This window comes from Sciurus carolinensis, chromosome 12 (assembly GCF_902686445.1).
Source record: "Sciurus carolinensis chromosome 12, mSciCar1.2, whole genome shotgun sequence".
In the NCBI taxonomy this organism is placed as follows: Eukaryota; Metazoa; Chordata; class Mammalia; order Rodentia; family Sciuridae; genus Sciurus; species Sciurus carolinensis.
This window is the reverse complement of record NC_062224.1, coordinates 45,131,686-45,155,682: the sequence shown is the minus strand read 5'-3', so window position 1 is coordinate 45,155,682 and position 23,997 is coordinate 45,131,686. Positions and strand designations below refer to the sequence as shown.

Sequence of the window (23,997 nt, the reverse complement as noted above, 5' to 3'; positions counted from 1 at the left end):
CTTTTTGGCATTTGTACTTTTTTTTTTTTTTTTTTTTTTTTTGCGGTGCTAAGGATCAAACCCAGGGCCTTGTGCTTGCAAGGCAAGCACTCTACCTACTGAGTTATCTCCCCAGCCCTGTACTTCCTCTTTTGAGAAGTGTCTGTTTAATTCATTTGCCCACTTATTTGATTTTTTTGGTGCAAACTTTTGAGTTCTTTATATATTCCAGATATTAAGTCCGGATATTAATTCTTGATCAGAAAAATAGCTAGCAAAATTTTTCTCCCATATTGTAGGTTATTCTCTTCATAATCCCAATTATTTAAGTAGCCAGTTTTTAAATCAAATAAGTCCCTAAGTAACACTTGTCACTGCCTGCGTTACCTAAATCCTCTTGCAACACACTACATAGTTCAAGGATGCCTCCTACATGCTTCCACAAGGTGAGCCATTCTCTGCTGGTATCTTCGTAACCCAGAAGTCAAAAATGTCTACTTAAATAAAAACTTTCTTACAGCAGGTAAGGGAAAGCAATGAAAATAATACATTCTTTTCTTTAGATATCTAATATTGATTCCTAACTATGCTTCTGTCAAAAGATATGCTCCTTGCTCACCACACACATACAAGTTTGCACAATACATGGTACTTAGCTAATGCCCAATAAGTACATGAATTAAATACATGAATTAAATAAATATGAAATTATGGTTTTTGTATTTTCTTCTTTTCCTTCAGTGTTTCTTCTTCTGTTCCAAATAAGAAATAATTAAAATATTTAATCAATATGTATAAATAAAGAGTTGTTTGTTCATGTTGGGTATTCCAAACTTTTCTTTCACTTGATGGGTGTAAACTTTTCTAAAACACAGGGAAGTCTCTGAAGCTTCTATTTGCAAACATCCTGCCTTTTATAGCCTCAGAAAAACTGCTTACAGAGACAACATAGCCTCACATCATTCCATGTAATTAAATTTTATCTTTACAATTAAATTTACATAAATAAAGATGTAATTAAATTTACATCTTTATTAGACATAATTCTATAACTTTTACATTTCTATACTGAACTGCTAAGTAAATTATACTTCCTAAATAAATACAAAAATAGGTTTTAACCAATGTCCTTCTTTTTGTTAATGAAAAATGTCAAAAACAGCTCTATCTATATGATTGAGAACAAAGTACCAAGAGAACATGTATATGTAGCAAAAGAAAGCATTTATATAGTACATTTTATGAACTGGGCACTGTTTTAAGGAATTATGTTAATTAATTTAATCATCATTAAAACTGTATGAAATAAGTACTACTATTTTCCCCATTTTACAGATGGGAAAATAGTTTCAGAAAAGTTCAGTTATTTGACCAAAATCAGACAATAGAAAGTTATCAATCTGGACTTTGAACCCAGGCTTCCTGGCTCCAGAATCTCTGCTTTTGGCCTCACTTGTACTATTTCACCTCTAAGCTCTACTAAGATGCTAAAAAAATTATCAAAACTCTAAATATACCATAAAGTTTAATATTTAATGTTTACAAATGGTTAGCAGTTGTAAGCTATAAAAAGTAAACTATACCAAAATTCAAACCTCTGCAGACTGGACTAGTCAAATGACACTGTGACTTTAGTCTTTAAATGCTATCCCATGTATTTTTTTAAATCATAGGTTTTAGTGCATGAGTATTCCAGTCTATCAGAATGTGAAGGAAATTTATATGCAATTAGCTTTATATCTACAAAGAATCCTGAGATATAAACAGTATAGTCATTCCATACTCTACAAGATAAATATATCCCAATATATAATTGCACTATATGAACACATACTGTTTTTTCTTTTCTTTTTTTCTTTTTTTGGTGGGGTGGTGGGTACAGGGATTGAACCCAAGTTTGTTCAACCACTGAGTCACATTCCCAGCCCTTTTCATTTTTTTATTTTGAGACAAGGTCTCAATATGTTGCTTAGGGTCTCACTAAATTTGCTGAGGCTGGCCTTGAACTTTGCAATCCCCTCCTGCCTCAAGCTCCCAAGTTGTTGGGTTTACAGGCATGAACCGCAACGCCAAGCAAACATGGACTGTTTTTGCCTGCCTAGTATTCCCCTTTTTCAGGTACTAGCACCACCACCACTTCTTCCTGCTATGCCCCCCAAACTGATATGATTCCCAGTCACATTACTCTGCACACCTCACAACCTCTTTGTTAAGAAGACTGTCACAAAATACCATTTTGACAAATCTAATCACTAGACCTATCTACCAGAGTAAATGAACCAAAGATGATGACCAATATCTAATCCAAGATGAGAAGTCCCTGCAAAGGATTTCACATAGAAATTTCAGGCCTTTCTTTTAGTAGTTTAGTGTGATTACACAAACCTAGACACTTCAGTGGCTATACCCTGTGTGTTAGAGTTCTCAAGACAAACAGATCCAACAAAAGGACAAAGGGAGGGAGGAAGGAAAGGATGGGAGCAATCTGGTGATATAAAAACTTCTCAAAAGGATCTGAGGGCTGGCACACCTGTAAACCCAGCAACTTGGGAGGGTGAGGCAGGAGGATTCCAAGTTCCAGGTCAGACTCACGAACTTTAGTGAGGCCCTAAGAAATTGAGCAAGACCCTGACTCAAAATCAAAAGTTAAAAAGACTAGAGAGGTAGCTCAGTGGTAAGGTAAAGTGCCTCTGGGTTCAATCCCCAGTTCCAAAAAAAGGGAGAAGGTTGAGGTTGTAGCTCAGTGAAGAGTGCTACACCTACATGAGTACCTGGGCTAAATTCCCAACACAGCAAAAAATAAATAAATAAAAATTTCCAACTCTCAAAAAGAAAAAAATCCATGCCCAGAAGGACTCATGGGAAAACACTACCAAAAGTTTAAAGAATAATTACCACCAATTCTACACATTTTCTCCTATAAAACAGAAGATAAGCAAACACTTCTCTCCCACAGCCCTTTTTTGATATCAGAGATTGAACCCACATCCCACCCTTTTAATTTTTTTGAGACAGAGTTTGCTAAGACATTTAGGGCTATTTACTAACTTGCTGACGTTGGCTTTGAACTTTCAATACTCCTGCCTCAGTCTACCAAGTCCCTTGGATTTATAGGCATGTGCCATCATGCCTGGTTTCCTCATTCATTCTGTGAAGCTAGTATCCTGTTAGTGCTCTGGTGGATCAATAACAAATAAGTACAAAAAAAAAGCAAACCAACATTTCTCCTAAATACAAATACAAAAGAAACTGAAAAGAAAAAAGAAAGAAAATGAAATTCAGTAAAACGTAAAAGAATGACCAAATTAGGTCGTTAATGTGACCATGACCAAATGTACATTCCAGGAAAGCTCAATGTTCAAAATCAATTTAAACCACCACATTTAGGCTAAATTAAAAAAAAAAAATACACGATCATATCAATGGGTGCAGAAATACCATTTGACAAAATCAACATTCATTCATGATTTAAGGAAAAAAAAAAAAAACTCAAAAAACAGGAAAAGGGCTGGGATTGTGGCTCCGTGATAGAGTGCTCCTCTTGCATCTGTGAGGTGCTGGGTTCAATCCTCAGCACCACATAAAAATAAATAAATAAAATAAAGGTATTGTGTCCATCTATAACTAGAAAAAAATACATATTATATATTTAAAACACAGGAATAGAGGAAAACTTCCTCAACTTCAGGAAGGGGATCTACAAAAAATATACATAAAAGAATATTTAATGGTGAAAGGCAATGTTTTCCCATTAAAACCAGGAACTAAACAAGGATGTGTGTTCACACTTTCCTATTACATGGTGCTGAACGCTCCAGCAAGTGCAATAAAGAAAAAAGAAAAAGGAAATACACAGCATACAGAACAAAAAGAAACAAACAATGCTATCCCTATTTGTAGGCGACATCACTGTCTACAAGGAAAATCACCAAGAATTAAAATGAAAACAAAGCAAAACTCCCCTGAAATCAATAAATTGAGTTTGGTCAGGTAACAGGATACAAAATAAAAACCAACTGCAGAACTTCCAATTTGAGCTCTGACATGCAGAAAGCTTGGAAATCATCAACATTCTAATATGAAGACAAAAGCTGAACAAACTAAAAATCAATGATTTGTGGATCCATCAGAGAACCAAGGTCTCATGGCAAAACATTATCCCAAAATTTTAAAAGTGGGGCAAATTCTGTCACAGAGATTCACCCATCTGAAGCAGAAACAACTAGAGCTAACAAACTAGTAAGAACATTTAAATAGTAGTTTTGAACTCTGGAGACTGAATAGAGACTAGGGTAAGAATAACTAACTAACTTCTGGGAACCATCTGAAGAGGGACCCTACATTTTCTGGACTTTGTTTCCAAAACACACCTGATTCTTTCCATAAAGAGCCAAGAAAGCTACTCCCATAGCTCTAACAGACAGAAGGAAAAGTAACCAAGTGAAAAAAGCTCACAGTTCTCACAACAAAGACCTGCTTTCCACACTGTAAGACCTTACCAAAGCCTTACCCAACCTAGAGAAAGGGCATTTCCCAGACTGCAGTCCTCTCTAGACTTCCTCTCTCCAGAATGGAAAGGAGAGGAAAGAAGCATTGTGAAGTTCACAGTCTAAGGACACACAAAAAGACTTGAAATTTAATCACAGACAGAACACTATCCCTCCCCCACACTTCTTTACCATCACACCAACAGGGCTTTAGGGTAACAACAGTCAATTACAGGGGAAAGATCTCCAAGAGACACCTAAGGAGGAGGAACTCTTTGAGAAGCCACAAAACAGAGACAAAAACACAGTTACTTAAGGAATTTAAAGACTCTGGTATCTGCAACTACACCAAACATTAAACAGAATCCAATCTTTAGCCAGATTAATCTCACATGAAAGGTCTATTTAATTCAATTCCTATTACCTGATAAAACACATCTGGCTTTCAACCACAATTACAAGGCATGTCAAAAGGTAGGAAAATATGGAGGGGTGGGGGGGGAGGAAAAAATAACAGAATGAATCAAACACCATTACCCCATGTAAATATATCATTATACAAATGGTATTCCTTTACTCCATGTACAAACAGAGAAACAACATGTATCCCATTTGTTTACAATAAAAATAAATTTAAAAAAAAAAAGGTAGGAAAATACTTGAAAGAACAAAGCAAGCATCAGAATCAAACTAGATACAGAATAGATACTGGAATTATCAGATAGGGAATTTTAAAGAACTTATTAACAGGTTAAGTTTATAAAGGAAAAAGGATACAATATACAAAAACAAATGAAGAATTTAAGCAGAGAATTTTTTTTAAATTACAAGAATCAAAACTACATGCCAGAAATGAAAACGCTATAACAGAAACAGAAAATTTCTTTGATGCTATGAGCAATAGACTGGAAATGGTGGAGAATCAGTGAGCCTGATGATATGCCAGTACAAACTTTCCAAACTGAAAGCAGGATAAACACCCCACCCCAAACTATACATCACCATCAGCACAAAACACTTGAACTGCAGAAAACCAAAGATGAAACAAGATTCTGAAAGAACTAGGAAGGGTGGGCCATCTTTACAGAGGAATGAGGATGAGAATTTAAACAACCTTCTCATCAGAAACCAAGCAAAGAGAAAGGAGGAAAAAAGTGTAAAGGTGTGTTGAAAGAAAAAAATCACCAACTAGAATTTTGTATTTACAAAATTATACATTAAATGAGGCAGAAATATTTGGACCAAAAAAACGAGGGAATTCAGTGCTACTAGACCAGACCTTCCCTGCAAGAAATGTTAATATTGTTAAGGTGGAGCTGAGATTACAGCTTAGTGGTAGGACACTCAGCTAACATGCAAAAGACCCTAGGTTCAATCACTTGGAATGTAAAAATTTAAAAACTGCTAAGGTGACCTTACTCCCCAAATTGATCTACATACTTAAAACAATACCTAACACAATTCCAGCTGGTTTCTTTGTAGAAATCGAAAAGCTAATTCTAAAATTCATATGGAATTCAAAGGACCTAGAATAAATAAAAATACTCTTGAAAAAGAATAAAATACAGCCAGATACGGTGGTGCACACCTGTAATCCCAATGGCTCAGAACACTGAGGCAGGAGAATCACCAGTCAAAGCCAGCCTTAGCAATTTAGCAAGGAGCTAAGCAACTCAGTGAGACCCTGTCTCTAAATAAAATACAAAAATGGGCGGGGGATGTCGCTCGGTGGGTTAAGTGCCCCTGAGTTCAGTCCCTGGTACAGAACAAAAACAAAAACAAAAATTAAAAAAAAGAATAAAATAGGACTAACACTTTACAACTTTAAAACTTACTTCAAAACAAAAGTAATCAATTTTTCCCTGGACTAGAACTGAGAGTCCAAATATAAATGAGAAATAAACCAATGCATCTATCATCAACTGATTTTCAACAGGGTGCCACCAACATTCAAGAAAGTAAGTCTTTTCAACAAATGGTGCTGGACTAATTGGAGAGCCACAAACACATACACACAAATTGGATGCTCATTTCACACTACACATACATCGCTAATTCAAAATGGATCAAACACCTAAATGAAAACTACAAAACTGAGAGGAAAAAGAATAGGAGTAAATCTTCATGATCTGAGATTTAGCAATAGATTCTTAGATATGACACCAAAAGCATGAGAAACAGAAGAAAAAATAAACTGAAGCTCATCAAAATTAAGAACTTTTGGGATTAAAAGGAAATTCTCAAGATAATTAAAAACAAGGGGGAAAATGTTTGCAAATCACATATTCAATAAAGGACCTCCATCTAAACTACATAAACAACCCTTACAACTCAATAAAAATATGACCCAACTGAAAATGGGCCAAGGATTCGAATAGACACTTCCAAAGAAAGGTATAAAAATATCCAATGCAAATATAAAAAGATGTTCAACACTATTAACCATTAATGAAACATAAATCAAAACTTCAATGAGGAGTCCTCTGGCCCAGCCTACCCCCGAACTGCTGACCCTCTGACCCGGCCCTCCAATTCCCCATGTCTGGCCTCTCCAGCGTCCCAGCTGTGAAGAAGGTGGTTCAGCAGCTCTGGCTGGAGGCCTGGTTCAACTGTGTGAAGGTTTCCCAGGCAGCTTCAGACTGGAAACAATTCTGTCTGCAGAATGCTCAACATGATCCCTGCTGACTGGACTATCTTCAGGTACAAATCCTTTCAGACCCCAGAAAGTCTGTTCCTTTTTGTAGTCAAATGAATCTTACTGAGGTTTCCCAAACCACTGCTGAAGAACCAGTCAATATTCAAGAGAGCTAAATTTGAAGCCTGTACAAAAAGCTTCCCTATACACGTGTGCCATAATATAATCTTCCACTTGTCAGTCCTTAACATCTACCTCTCTGAATTTTCATGAATTTCTATTTTACAGGGTAATTATTTTAAATTACAGCAGCAATATTCAATAAAATACTTAAAACAAAACAAAACAAAACAAAAGCATTCAATGAGGGGGTGGGGATTTAGCCCAGTAGTACCGCAATTGCCAAGCATGTGCAAGGCCCTGGATACAATCCCCAGCAGCGCAAAAGAAAAAGAAGGGAAAAAAATATTGTTATACAACCACAACCGAGAAACACATGGAGATAACTGAAGGCAAAATAGACAGTAGAAAAATATCAGAATTGAGGAGGAGTGGGTCAGAGCATGGTGATGTTTGCAATCAGCCTTGTATTACCTCATTGTTAGGTTCTACTCATGTATTTTTATGGACAAGGACTAAACAATATTTTTAGATGGAATGATGAGTAACATAAAGTAAGGGAGGGTTCTTGTCTATTAGCTTTACCTTGAGTGCAAAGCTCTAAATCATACCCATTGGGATTGCTCTTAAATTCTTTCCATGTATGATATTATATAATTTATCCTCACTCAGGAGAAGTTTCCAAAAATGAAAAATATAGTTGTTTATTTCTCATGATAGTACAGTACCCAATTGAAGGTAGTATTAAATGAACAAATAAATTCAGGAGCGCTAAAAAATAAATAAATAAATAAACAAACAAACCCTGCAATGAGGTATCATTTCACACTCTCTATGATAACTAAAATAAAAAAGACTGATAATAAGTACTGCTGGTGGGACCATAAAACCATACCGTCACTCTAGAAAACAGTCTGGCAGCTCCTCAAACAGTTAAACCTAAGTTTACCCTATGATCCATAATTTCACTCCCAGAAATCTACCTAAGAAAAACAAAGTACATAATCCACACAAAAACTTATACACAAAACACTGAGAGTAATATCCATACTAACCAAAAAGTAGAAACAACCAATATGTCCAAAAAGTGATGACTGATGGATAAATAACAGAATATTAGTCCATCGTAAAAGGAAGTACATGTTACAACATGGATGAACCCTGAATGTTAGGCTAGTGAAAGCCAATCACAGAAGATCATACAATAAGATTCCAAAGAAACTGAAGGTCCAGAATAGGAAAATTTATGGAGACAGAGTAGATTAATGGTTGCTCAGAGCTAGGGAAGGTAAAGGGGACACTGATGGGATAAAGTGTACATAAAGCTACAAATTTCTAATGAAAGAAACTAAGACCTAGTCCTTGTCCGTGGATTAGAAGATTCAATAGTGTTAAAGAAGTCAATTCTTCCCAATTTCATTTACCGGTTCAACCCAATTCCAATCAAAATCACAACAAACTATTCTGTAGAGATGGACAAACTGAACCTAAACTTAATAAAGACAAAACACCTAGAAAAGACAACACAATACTGAAACACAAAGTTGAAAGCTACATACTATCTAGTTTCAACACTTTATATAAAGGTACATTAATCCAGAGAGCACAGTACAAGCAAAAGAATGACAGAATGACATATAGAACAGTAGAAAAGAGAAGAGAGCTCAGGAAGCACCACACAAATATAGTCCACTGAACTTTTATCCCTCCTGCCCAGGGCCTCAGGCATGCTAGACTGGGAAACAATATTTGTAAAATGCATAGCTGATAAAGGATTTGTATCCAAATATACAAGGAACTCATACAACAGGAAGAAACAGATGTGGTGGCGCACACCTATTAAGCACAGTGACGTGCAGGCTGAAACAGGAGAATAACAAGTTTGAAAACACTCTCAGCAACTTAGAAAAACCCTACCTCAGAAAATTGATGGGATGCGATGGTAGATGCCTTTAATACCAGCAGCCTGGGAGGCTGAGGCAGAAGGATCATGAGTCAAAGCCAGCCTCAGCAACTTAGCAAGGCCCTAAGCAATTCTGCAAGACCCTGTCTCTAAATAAAATATAAAAAGGCATGGAGATGTGGTGTTAAGCACTCCTAGGTTCAATCCCAGGTACCAAAAATAAATAAATTGATACATACATACATAGGGCTGGGTATATACCTCAGTGTTGCAGAAAGCACCCTTGTGTTCAATGCCCTGTGCCTGTCTGTCTGTGTCTCTCTTTCCCTCTCTCACCCACATATACACAAATCAACCATAAGAAAAAGAAAATTTAAACCACTCGGTTAAAAAAGAAGCAAAATAATAAACGGAGAACAGTAAAGTAGAGGGAAGGGAATAGAAGGAGGGAGGAGGAGGATAACACGAAGTCCTGGGAACTGAAGTAGAACAAATTATACTCCATGCATGTAGAGTTAAGTCAAATCGAACCCTAACATTATGTGTAACCATAATGCACTAATAAAAACAATAAAAATGAAAAAAAAAAAAACTGAGCAAAAGATTTCAAGAAACACTTCACCAAAGAAAACTGATAGCAAATAAGCATATAAAAAGAAGCTGTAACATCATTTCTCATTAGGGAATTTGAATTAAAACATAAACATACTGCACATCTATTCAAGCTGCTAAAATCTAAACAACTGCCAATATTAAAGCTGGTGAAGATATGGAGTAATAGATATTCTCCATCATTACTAATGCAAATTCAAAAGAGTAAAGTCACTTTGTAAGACAGATTTGCAGTCTCTTAGAAAGCTAAATAGTTTTCCCATACTGTCTAGGAATCATGCTCATAGGTTACCTAGCTAACTGATCTGAAAGTCACATCCACACAAAAACTTACACATACCAGATGTGAAGACATACAGCAGTAACCCCAGTTACTCAGGAGGCTAAGGCATCAGAATTCAAAGTTTGAAGCCTTAGTGAGACCCTGTCTCAAAATAAAAAGTAAAAGGGGTGAGGATACAGCTCAGTGGTAGAGTGCCTATGGGTTCAATCATCAGTACCCCCACACATAAAAAGAAAAGGAAAAAAAAAAAAAACTTAAAACATATGAATTGTTATAGCACTCCTATTCATAATTGACAAAAGGAGGATGATCCTGAAAATTAAAAACAAAAAGAACTGCACTAAGCATTATGTTCTTTGGAATAAAGTTGTATCTCTCTCTCTCTCTCTCTCTTTTTTCTTCTTTTTTGCGGTGCTGGAGATTGAACCCAGGACCTTGTGTTTGCAGGAAAGGCACTCTACCAACTGAGCTGTATCTACACAGCCCTAAAGCTGTATCTCACTGGAGTACAATTAACAGGTTCTGATATGTACACCAGAGGCCCTAGGAGAGTATTCCTTCTTTGTCTCTTCTAGCTTCTGCTGGCTACTGGCATTCTTTGGCTTGTAGACACATCACTCTAGTCTTCAGGGAGAGTATCTTCAAATAGCTCTCTGCTGTATCTTCATATCACTTTCTCTGTTGTGATGACATTTAGTGACTACATGTAAGTGACCAGAATAATCTCTTCATCTTAAGATTCTTCACTTAATCACACTTGTAAAGACCTCTTTTCCAAACGAGGTAACATTGATAGGTTCCAAGGAGCAGGATCTCACTATTTGGGGTGGATGTAAATCAGGATACTACAATTGCTAAAACAATTATGAAAAGGAATAGTGGTAGAAATCAGTATACCCAATTTCTAGACTTATTATATAACTACCATTATTATTATATAATTAAGGCTATATAGGATTAGCCTCACCTCATAACCTCCTTCATCAGCCTTTAGATCAGCCTATTTGTTCTAGTCCTTTTTTCCAATAATTGTTCTCATTGTTATAAAGGACTTGGTAGAATGAAGCCAAACCACAGGAACCAAAAATAGATTCATACAAATATGCCCACATGACTTTTTATGAGGGATCAGGGTACTGGGGATTGAACCTATGGGTGCTTTACCAATAAGCTACATCCCCAGTTCTCTTTATTTGGGAGACTGTGTCTCACTCACTTGCCCAGGCTGGCCTTGGAACCTGCAATCCTACTACCTCAGTTTCCTGAGTCACTTATAGGCATGCACCACCAGGTCTGGCAGCCCACTTGATTTCTGACGAAAATAGAAAACAATTTGTTGAAGGAAAAACCACTTTTTCAACAAATGCTATTGTAATAACTAGACAGCCATAAGACAAAACAAAAGAACTTGGATCTAAGTCTCAAATCTTATACAAAAAATAAAATTGGAATAGATCACACATTCAAATGTAAACAATGAACTATAAACTTTTAAGGGAACAAAACATAGAAGGAAACAAGATTTAGAAGCCAGGACTTCTGTGATAGTTCATTTTGTGTCAATCTGGAGGGGCCACGGGGACCATATATTTGGTCAAATGTTATTCTGGATGTTTCTCTGTTGATATTTAGAAAAGATTAACATTTTAAAAGGGGAAGTTTTAGTACAGCAGATCGATCCCCATAATGGAGGCAGACCTCATCCAATGAGAAAAAGGCATGAATAATAGAACAGAAGACTGACCTCCTCAAAAATCAAAGGGAAATTATGCCAGCAGATGGCCTTTGGAATTTAAGTATAACATCAGTTCTTTCCTGGGTCCAAGCCTGCTGATCCACTCCAATGAAGTCTAAACTTGTAAGCCTCTATACTTACATGAACCAAATGCTTAAATTAATTCATTCTCCCCCACTAGATATAAATACATATATGAATATGTACACAACACATCCCATTGGTTCTGATCTCTAGAAAAGCCTACACCAGCTACCCAAGGAGTTCATAGACATGAAATAAAAGCACAAGAAATAAAAGAAAAAATTAATAAACTGGAATTCATCAAAATAAAAAAATTTTGCTCTGCAAAAGACCCTCCTGACGATGAAAAGACAAACTATACACTGGGAGAAAATATCTGCAAATCATTTATCTGACAAATAACTAGTATTCAGACCATATAAAGAGCTAAAAATTTCACACTAAAAAACCAAACAATCGAATTAGAAAATTGACAAAAAACATGAAAAACCTTTCCATAAGGAGGATACATTATTTATGGCAAATGCGCACACATAAAAAGATTTCTGAAGCTGAGGGACTCAGTAACAGAGCACATGCTTGGCATGCATAGAGCTTTGAGCTCAATGTCCAGCACCAAAAAAAAAAAAAAGAAGTTCCACATCAATAGCCATTAGGGAAGTGTAAATTAAAATCACAATGAAATATCACTACACACTTATCAGAATGGGTTAGGAATAAAAAAAAAGTGACATTGCCAAATACTGGTGAGCATGGAGACAAAAAAAGATCCCTGCTGCTGAGATAACATGGTAGAGACACTCTGCAAAACAATCTGGTAGGTTCCTGAAACACTACACATACAAGCTGGGCATGGTGGTGCAGCCCTGTAATCCCAGCAACTGGGAGGCTCAGGCAGGAGGATCACAAGTTTGAGGCCAGCCTCAGCAACTTAGCAAGACCCTGTCTCAAAATGAAAAATTAAAAGGGTTGGGGATGCAATTCAGTGGTTAACCCCTGGGTTCAATCCCCTGTACAAATTAATTAATTAATTAAGAATAAAAACATGAAACTACTATACAAATATATTCACCAGCATTTATCCCAGAGAAATAAATAGTTATCTTCACACACCAACCTTTACAAAAATGTTTAGAACAATTTTGTTTATGAAACCAAAAACTGGAAAAAAGAAACCCTAGATATTCTTAAATGGGTAAATATTTGAACAAACTATGGTATATTCATACCACAGAAGACTACTCAGCAATAAAAAGAATGAAAGTTGATACACATACAAACCTGGATCAATCTCCAGAGAATTATAGTGAATAACAAAGCCAAGTCACAAAGACTAAATCACGTATGATTCCATTTTTTGAAATGACAGAAGTATTGAAATGGTGAACAAATTAGTAGTAGCCAGGGTAAAAAAACATGAGTTGGGCTGAGGAGACTGAGGAAGGAGAATCTCAAGTTCAAAGCCAGCCTCTGCAACTTAGTGAAATCCTCTCTCAAAATTTAAAATAGTAAATAAAAAGGGCTGGGGATGTGACTCAGTGGGTTCAGGACCCTGGGGTTCAATCCCTGGTTCCAAAAATATAAATAAATAAAGAAGAAGAAAAACAATAACAACAAAGAAAAGATGAGTTGAGACTAGAGTGGGTATGGCTGTAAAAGAGTAATATAAGAAATATTTGAGGATATAAAAACATTCAATATATTCACTAGACCAATGTTAATATTCTCATTGTGATATTTAAGTACAGTTTCTAAGATGTTACTACTGGAGGCAACTCTAGGGGACACGGGAACTCAGTATTATTTCTTATAACTGCTTATGGATCTGTAATTATCTCAAAATGAGTACCTTAATTTAGGAAGACTAATCAATAGTGATTGACAGAAGTCCAAACAATGAAAATCTCCTAGCAGGTACACAGTGGTTAGGGTAGGAATATTGACTGGCAAGGGTGTTGAGGCTGATTACAGAGTACATATTACATAAGTAAAATATTCATCAAATCATACATTTGAGATTAGTACAATTTACATACTTGATTAAATGCAGTACCTTAAAAAAAACTATTAAAATTGCCACTTGGCTATTAATCTTTTAACTGTGATAATGGAATTAATTATATAAAATTTGTTTATACTATCTATACAATTATCAACAGTGAGATCATGACCACCTGTAGCTGAAGCAGTCTGGGTGGCATGGTGGAGCCAGAAGACACGCTAGAAAGAGTATTGGAATAGTGGGAAATGTGGACATGCAAAGAAGCAAACACACAGAAATATTTTCAGAAGTTGCCAAAAAAGAAAAAGGCAACATAGGATAGCAGATTTAAATACTGATGGAAAAATCTTCATAAACACTGAGTCTAGAGCTGTATGGGGTGTAATACTATGAAAAGTACAAAGAAAATATGAAGATATGGTCCTTTGATAAGACGCAGTGAAAGATGATTACAGATATAAAGGTGAAAAGCCTATAATCCCAGCAGCTCAGGAGGCTGAGGCAGGAAGAGTTCAAAGCAAACCTCAACAATTTAGGGAGGTCCTAAGTAACTTAGCAAGACCTTCTCTCAAAAATAAAAAAAAATAAAATAAAAAGGGCTAGGACTGTAGCTCAGTGGTTATGTGACCCTGAATTCAACCCCAGGTATCAGAATGGCAGGTATATTTTATTGAATACTTATTGTGATAGGCAGTTCTTAAGGTGACCCCCAATGATCTTTGAATCCTGGTATTAACATTCCTGTGAGTCTCCCCCAACAGAGGAGGAGGCTGAACTACATAACCAAATAGGATATGACGGCAAGATTTCCGAGATGAGGACCTAAGAGACAGCACAGCTTCTGCCAGGTTCTCTCTCTTTGATTGCTTCTTCTGGGTAAAGTCAGTCACAACACTAGAGCAGCCATGAAGAGGCATACCCAGAACCATGGGACTGAACCATCTTCAGAAGCAGCTTCGCCCAGCCCAGCCAAGCCTGTATAACATGAGAGCAACCCCATGAGAGACCCCAAGCCTTTGGAACCACCCAGCTAAGCTGCTGATTTACTGCTCCACAGAAACTGAGAGATAATGAAAGTTTACTGTGTTGAGCCACTATCTTTGGGGGTAGTTTATTAAGCATCAATAGATACCGAATGCATTTACTATGTACTCAACAACCCTGTGATACCCATTGTAAGATGATGCTAATTGTCACACACAGGTTAAGTAACTTTTCCCCGAGTTGGGGTGAAAATCAGTGGTAGAATGCTGGCCTCACGTGTGTGACACCCTGAATTCCACACCTAATACCACAAAGAAAAAGAACAGTAATTTCCCCTGATTAACACATGGTTGGCAAGTAATGTGGAACCAGATTCAAATCTAATGCCAACACTATTAACTACTATAAAAAATGTGCTCACCAAACCTGAAGAAGTTCTGATATCATAGCTTTTATTGTTTGCTGTGAAGGAGAAGGCAAGGTTATCTAGTAAGAGCAAAGGACAAAGCAAGTGAATCAGTGAAATGAAGAAAATGGAAAAGGTTTCAAACAATTGTCTCTGAGTTAGGAACAAGGCTGGCCAGAGAAATCTAGTAGTATTTCTAAACAGTGCTGTGGCTGAGCAGAGATTGGGAACCATGAATTTCCAGTGCAGTGAACTTAAGATGACCACAATAAAAAGAACACAGGATTGTTCATGCACATAAATATAATGGACAAACTATGCTGATAGCTGGGTGGAAAAGAAAACATGTCTCTCCCAAAGTCCATTAGCTTGACAAGGAACTAGCAAAGAAAAATGTCAGGAAACACTATATATTCTATGTCAGAATGTCACATGATGACTGAAGAAAAAACTACTAAGATGCACAATGATCAACTGATCTCAAACACCAGAAATTTTTCTAGAGAATCTTCCCTTTTCCTACTACAAAAGTTAAAACCTACAGAAAGAATGTACTTCCATGACAATGAGACAACTAAAACCAACCTCCTAATTATACACTGACTTAACTTGATGAATCCCCTTACAACTGAACTTCATCCCTAAAACTTAATACTTTTAAAATTTACTTAAAATTAGACTCTCCCAAATGCACCCAAGTTTCAATTTCATCCATACTTGGGAGTGACGAAGTACTGCAGATTGAACTGTACCACTGAATGAATCCCATTCCTTTTTATTTTTTTAAATGTTGAGATAAGGCCTTGCTCAGATGCTGAGACTGGCCTCCAGCCTGTGATCTTCTTGCCTCAACCTCCCAAGTAGCTGAGATTACAGGTAGGTGCCACCGCTCCCGGCCATACATATGCTTTTATTTTCTTGGCAGTGCTGGGGATTGAACATGCTGAGCAAGCACTCTACCACTAAGCCACAGCCCCAGTTCCATGCATATGCTTTTAAAAATGGTTTTACTTCACAGGAGAAATAAATTAGCACAGACCTAACTGCAAAACAAAATTAGGTATGAGAGGGAAAAAATTAAAAAATCAACATGCGAGCACGTGAAATTTTTTGCAGGCTAAAATTCAGGGCAGTTAAGTGAGGATATTTAGACACTTAAGTCAGAAAAGTACATTAGTGGGCATTAGTGGGAGTAAACGTTTCTGCGCTCTATAGTTTTTGATATTCAAGGTTAGTAAACAAGTTATAATGGGCAACAGTTAGTGGTTAATACTCCAGTGACTTTTCTTCATGTATCTACTATTGCCTGAAGATTTATTAGAAACAAGTAAAATGTGCACAGCTAGAAAACAGTAAAACTTTTTCTATTCAAAGATATATCAAGAAAGACATGGTAGCACATGCCTGTTTTCCCAGCAACTCAGAAAGTTGAGGCAGGAAGATCACAAGTTCAAAGCCAGCCTCACCAACTTAGTGGGCCCTAAGCAACTTAGTGAGACCCTGTCTCAAAATTAAAAACAGAAAAACAAAAATTAAAAACAGGCAGGGAATGTGGCTCGGTGGTTAAGCATCTCTGGGTTCAAACACCAGTAACAAAAACAAACAAAAATTAAAAAAAAAAAAAAGGAAAGAAACATCCTTCCAGGTGTGGTGGTGTACACCTGCAAGCCCAGCTACTTGGCAAGCTGAGGCAGCAAGAAGATCACAAGTTTAAGGTCAATCTGCCTAACTAAACAAAACCTTGTCTCAAAACAGAAGTAAAAAGGACCAGGGATTTGGCTCCATGGCAGAGCACTTGCATAGAATATGTGAAGTCCTGGGTTTCATCTCCAGATACTACAAGAAAAAGGTAAAAATAAAAATCATCACTGGGTAAAACAAGTAAATCTCTTCTGCCTCATGCATAACCAATACAGAGGAAAAAAAAAAAAAAAAAAAAACTTTCCCAAATTTAAAGTAGTTCTAGTTCTGAAAGGCAAAGAATTATGAAAATCATACAGTGGCCCTTCATGAACTGCACAAGTTATTTTACATATTTTCCAACTCTATATCAGGACAGAATCCACGTATTCTCAAAATACAAAGGAAAACATGTCCTAAATCTTATACAAAGACTTTAAATAAAAGAAAAAGAAAATTAATTTTTAATTAAAGTGGGAAACATGTTCCACCATTCCATTCTAAATCTTACCCTTACCTGTTCAGTGGAGCTGCTGCGAAGCTCATCTCCAGATTCAGAATCTTGATGGATTCTTTCCCAGCCTTCTCCTGCTGAATCACAAGACTGTTCCTGGGAAAAGCTAGTTTTCTCAATGTCCAAGAACTCCAGGCGAGGAAAGTGACCAAATAAGCGTGTCCTGTTCTGGCTACAAACTTTAGGAGAATGTGAGTCACTGTTATACTTTCCGTTATTATAGGTCAGGTCCAGGCTTAGATTGAGAGTCTGGCCTGGATAAACTTGGGTCCAAAATTCTCACTGGCACCACGAATAAGACCTGTTCCTTGAACAGACGATGATGGCTTTCCAAACCTTGAAAGCTCAGGCAATTTGTTCACATTTTCTGTCAATCTCTGAAGGTGTGGACTCTGCATCATTTTCACAGAATTATTTGGCAGTCCAATTAGCTGCTTTAACAGGCGGCATTAGAGTTTTGCAGGTGACCTCCGTGACATACTGGGCTGGCACAAAAAAGGCTTTGGAATTCTCATCCAGTTTAAATTGCCACCAGCCATCATTGGTCTTTTTCACCAAGATGTACTGCTCCCCTTGTTTTATCACAATCTTTTGGTCCTTGGCTTCATATTCATAATCATATTCCACTCCAATATACATTTGTCCTGGAACCATCTTCCCACTTCTGCCATTTTTATTCAGTATTATTCACCTCTCAAAAGGGATAGCATGCCACATTATGGCTTTAGGACTTGCTGCATTAATATAGCTATATTATTTAAATGGAAGAAGAGAAGAAAAGATTTAATGTAATCTGGATTTGCTCTTTGTTCACAAACATCATATAATGCAGGCCAACTGAAAGAACATTACCTTCAAATCTCAAACCCCCAGAAAAGAAATGACACATAATATGTATTATCCTGCATTTTAAAAATACTTTCATTTGAATTATAGTATAAATTTTTGAGTAATTCATGACCCAAACTAAAACTAGTGACTGCTGGTTCTCGGAACGGAACTGGCCCGCTAGTGAGAGCCTGTCTGAACAGAGCACGCTCCGAGTCCCGGAGCCCCTGCAGTGCAGTGTACTCCTGCAAAGAACCAGCGGAGAGCCTCGATCTGCAGTCAGCCTCAGGGATAAGGGCAGGGCAGCCGGAGACCTCTTCAGGCGGCTCTGCCCACTCCGGCTGCGGGCTCTCTTCACGGGGCGATCCAAGATGGCGGCCTAGAGGGAGACTGCACCTCCGGTCGCTCCACAACCCAGGAGTTAAGAAGGGGAGGCATTGAGAGACTCGAACTGAAGTGGAGCCACGGGTGAGTCTGCCCACTGGGTAAAGCTCGGCCCGGGTGGCAGGCCCAGATAGAGGTGGCTTATCGGAGCCGGGCAGGGCAGCTAGAGTCATCCACAGGCAGTCCTGCGCACTCCGGCGGTGGGCCCCGCCCACACAGCCAGCTTCTCCAGGTTCTCGGAATGGAACTGGCCCGCTAGTGAGAGCCTGTCTGAACAGAGCACGCTCCGAGTCCCGGAGCCCCTGCAGTGCAGTGTACTCCTGCAAAGAACCAGCGGAGAGCCTCGATCTGCAGTCAGCCTCAGGGATAAGGGCAGGGCAGCCGGAGACCTCTTCAGGCGGCACTGCCCACTCCGGCTGCGGGCTCTCTTCACGGGGCGATCCAAGATGGCGGCCTAGAGGGAGACTGCACCTCCGGTCGCTCCACAACCCAGGAGTTAAGAAGGGGAGGCATTGAGAGACTCGGACTGAAATAGAGCCACGGGTGAGTCTGCCCACTGGGTAAAGCTCAGCCCGGGTGGCAGGCCCAGATAGAGGTGGCTTAGCAGAGCCGGGCAGGGCAGCTTGAGTCTTCCCAAGGTAGTCTTCCACACTCCGGCAGTGGGCTCTTCCCACACGGCCAGCTGCACAGTGCAGGCCCACAGTGAGAGCATTTCCGCACAGAGCCAGTTCCAAAACGTGGAACCAGTAGGGGGCTAGGGGCAGTATTCTTCGAATGAGCTGCTTTATCAGATTCCTCCAAGACATCAGGCTACTGAAGGCTGGGAGGTGATACACTGGAAATCTACTGGGACACTATAAGCCAATAGTGGAAAACTGCAATATCTCAGGGTCCCACTGACAACTGACCATTATGAGAAAACAAGGGAAGAAAATGTCCCAAACAAACCTAGATACTACATCAATAAAACCCAATGACAGCACAGCAGAAGAAATGTCAGAAAGGGAGTTCAGAATGTACGTAATTAAAACGATCAGGGAAGCTAATGAGGAGATGAAAGAGCAAATGCAGGCATTGAAGGAGGAGATGAAAGAGCAAATGCAGGCATTAAATGATCGCACCAATCAACAGTTAAAAGACCAAATACGGGAAGCAAGAGATCATTTCAATAAAGAGTTAGAGATACTGAAAAAAAACCAAACTGAAATCCTTGAAATGAAGGAAACAATAAACCAAGTTAAAAACTCCATAGAAAGCATAACCAATAGGATAGAACACCTGGAAGACAGAACCTCAGACATTGAAGACAAAATATTTAACCTTGAAAACAAAGTGGAACAAACAGAGAAGATGGTAAGAAATCATGAACAGAATCTCCAAGAACTATGGGATATCATGAAAAGGCCAAATTTGAGAATTATTGGGATTGAGGAAGGCTTAGAGAAACAAACCAAAGGAATGAACAATCTATTCAATGAAATAATAACAGAAAATTTCCCAAATCTGAAGAACGAAATGGAAAACCAAGTACAAGAGGCTTATAGAACTCCAAACATACAAAATTACAACAGACCCACACCAAGGCACATTATTATGAAAATACCTAACATACAAAATAAAGACAGAATTTTAAAGGCCGCGAGAGAAAAGAATCAAATTACATTCAGAGGGAAACCAATAAGAATATCAGCAGATTTTTCAATCCAGACCCTAAAAGCTAGAAGGGCCTGGAACAACATATACCAAGCCCTGAAAGAAAATGGATGCCAACCAAGAATCTTATACCCAGCAAAACTTACCTTCAAATTTGACGATGAAATAAGATCCTTCCATGATAAACAAAAGCTAAAGGAATTTACAAAAAGAAAGCCAGCATTACAGAACATTCTCAGCAAAATATTCCATGAGGAAGAGATGAAAACAACGATGCAAATCAGCAACAGGAGGCGCTAGCCTAAAGGAATAGCCAAATAAAGGAGAAACCGAATCATGTCAAAAACAAATATGAGTCAATTGACTGGGAATACAAATCATATCACAATAATAACCCTGAATGTTAATGGCCTGAATTCATCAATCAAAAGACACAGACTGGCAGATTGGATTAAAAAGAAAAATCCAACAATATGCTGCCTGCAAGAGACACATCTCATAGAAAGAGACACCCATAGACTAAAGGTGAAAGGATGGGGAAAAACATACCATGCACACGGACACAGCAAAAAAGCTGGAGTATCCATCCTCATCTCAGATAATGTGGACTTCAAACCAAAACTAGTCAGAAGGGATAAAGAAGGACACTACATGCTGCTTAAGGGAAGCATAAATCAGCAAGACATAACAATCATAAATATCTATGCCCCGAACATTGGCTCATCCACGTACGTCAAACAAATCCTTCTCAATTCCAGAAATCAATAGACCACAACACAATAATACTAGGCGATTTTAACACACCTCTCTCACCACTGGATAGATCGTCCAAACAAAAATTGAATAAAGAAACTATAGATCTCAACAACACAATCAGCAATTTAGACTTAACGGACATATATAGAATATACCATCCAACAAAGAACGAATACACTTTCTTCTCAGCAGCACATGGATCCTTCTCTAAAATAGACCATATTTTATGCCACAAAGCTACTGTTAGTAAATACAAGAAGATAGAGATACTACCTTGTACTCTATCAGATCATAATGGATTGAAATTAGAAATAAATGACAGAATAAAAAACAGAAACTTCTCCAATACCTGGAGACTAAATAATACACTATTATATGATGAATGGATAACAGAAGACATCAGGAGGGAAATAAAAAAATTCTTAGAAGTAAACGAGAACAAAGACACATCATATCAAAATCTCTGGGACACTATGAAAGCAGTACTTAGAGGAAGATTTATTTCATGGGGTGCATTCAAAAAAAGAAGTAGAAATCAACAAATAAACGAGTTAACACTACAGCTCAAAGCACTAGAAAAAGAAGAGCAGACCAATACCAAAAGTAGTAGAAGACAGGAAATAGTTAAAATCAGAGCCGAAATCAACGAAATCGAAACAAAAGAAACAATCGGAAAAATTAATAAAATAAATAGTTGGTTCTTTGAAAAAATAAATAAAATTGATAAACCCTTAGCCACACTAACAAAGAGAAAAAGGGAGAAAACTCAAATTACTAAAATTCGGAATGAACAAGGAAACATCACAACAGACACGAGTGAAATACAAAACATAATTAGAAGCTATTTCGAAAATCTATACTCCAACAAAACAGAAAACCTTGAAGACATCAACAAATTTCTAGAGACATATGAACTACCTAAACTGAACGAGGAGGACATACACAACTTAAATAAACCAATTTCAAGCAATGAAATAGAAGAGGTCATCAAAAGCCTACCAACAAAGAAAAGTCCAGGACCAGATGGGTTCTCAGCCGAGTTCTATAAAACCTTTAAAGAAGAGCTCATTCCAATACTCCTCAAACTATTCCATGAAATAGAAGAGGAGGGAACCCTACCAAACTCGTTCTATGAAGCCAATATCACCCTGATACCTAAACCAGACAGAGACACATCAAGGAAAGAAAATTTCAGACCAATATCCTTAATGAACATCGATGCAAAAATTCTCAACAAAATTTTAGCAAATCGCATACAAATATATATTAAAAAGATAGTGCACCACGATCAAGTGGGTTTTATCCCAGGGATGCAAGGTTGGTTCAACATTCGGAAATCAATAAATGTCATTCACCATATCAACAGACTTAAAGTTAAGAATCACATGATTATTTCAATAGATGCAGAAAAAGCATTTGATAAAATACAGCATCCCTTCATGCTCAAAACACTAGAAAAAATTGGGGTAATGGGAACATTCCTAAACATTATAAAGGCCATCTACGCTAAGCCCATGGCTAATATCATTCTAAATGGTGAAAAACTGAAAGCGTTCCCCCTAAAAACTGGAACAAGGCAGGGATGCCCTCTTTCACCGCTTCTATTCAACATCGTCCTTGAGACTCTAGCCAGAGCAATCAGACAAACCAAAGAAATTAAAGGGATACGAATAGGAAAAGAAGAACTCAAACTATCCCTGTTCGCTGATGACATGATTATATATTTAGAGGAACCTGGAAATTCCACCAGAAAACTTTTAGAACTCATAAGTGAATTCAGTAAAGTAGCAGGTTACAAGATCAATGCTCATAAATCCAATGCATTTTTATACATAAGTGATGAATCTTCAGAAAGAGAAATTAGGAAAACTACTCCATTCACAATAGCATCGAAAAAAATAAAATACTTGGGAATCAATCTCACAAAAGAGGTGAAAGACCTCTACAATGAGAACTACAGAACACTAAAGAAAGAAATTCAAGAAAACCTTAGAAGATGGAAAGATCTCCCATGTTCCTGGATAGGCAGAATTAATATCGTCAAAATGGCTATACTACCTAAAGTTCTATACAGATTCAATGCAATTCCAACTAAAATCCCAATGATGTACCTCGCAGAAATAGAGCAAGCAATTATGAAATTCATCTGGAAGAATAAAAAACCTAGAATAGCTAAAGCAATCCTCAGTAGCAAGAGCGAAGCAGGGGGTATTGCAATACCAGATCTTCAACTCTACTACAAAGCAATAGTAACAAAAACGGCATGGTATTGGTACCAAAATAGACAGGTAGATCAATGGTACAGAATAGAGGACATGGACACAAACCCAAATAAATACAATTTTCTCATACTAGACAAAGGTTCCAACAATATGCAATGGAGAAAAGATAGCCTCTTCAACAAATGGTGCTGGGAAAACTGGAAAACTATATGCAATAGAATGAAACTAAACCCCTATCTCTCACCCTACACAAAACTCAACTCAAAATGGATCAAGGACCTCGGAATCAGACCAGAGACCCTGCATCTTATAGAAGAAAAAGTAGGTCCAAATCTTCAACTTGTTGGCTCAGGATCAGATTTCCTTAACAGGACTCCCATAGCACAAGAAATAAAAGCAAGAATCAACAACTGGGATAGATTCAAACTAAAAAGCTTTCTCTCAGCAAAGGAAACTATCAGAAATGTGAAGAGAGAGCCTACAGAGTGGGAGAATATCTTTGCCAACCATACCTCAGATAGAGCGCTAATTTCCAGAATCTATAAAGAACTCAAAAAACTCTACACGAAGAATACAAATAATCCAATCAACAAATGGGCTAAGGAAATGAACAGACACTTCACAGAAGAAGATGTACAAGTAATCACCAGATATATGAAAAAATGTTCAACATCCCTAGTAATAAGGGAAATGCAAATCAAAACTACCCTAAGATTTCATCTCACCCCAATTAGAATGGCGATTATCAAGAATACAAGCAACAATAGGTGTTGGCGAGGATGTGGTGAAA

The 23,997-nt window shown here is 37.6% G+C and overlaps 1 protein-coding gene and 1 pseudogene across 5 annotated transcripts in view; one reads left to right on the top strand and one right to left on the bottom strand.

Annotated features, from left to right (window-relative positions):
- LOC124961720 (ankyrin repeat domain-containing protein 26-like) overlaps nt 1-23,997 on the bottom strand; it is an 87,137-nt gene that overhangs the window by 45,626 nt on the left and 17,514 nt on the right. For all 5 annotated transcript variants that reach the window (XM_047520641.1, XM_047520644.1, XM_047520642.1 and 2 more), the window contains one exon: nt 17,368-18,112. In XM_047520641.1, the coding sequence (XP_047376597.1) occupies nt 17,368-17,396 (29 nt within the window). In that variant the 5' untranslated portion in view covers nt 17,397-18,112. The remainder of the gene's footprint in view (nt 1-17,367; nt 18,113-23,997) is intronic.
- LOC124961722 (guanine nucleotide-binding protein G(I)/G(S)/G(O) subunit gamma-5-like) lies at nt 7,005-7,304 on the top strand (annotated as a pseudogene).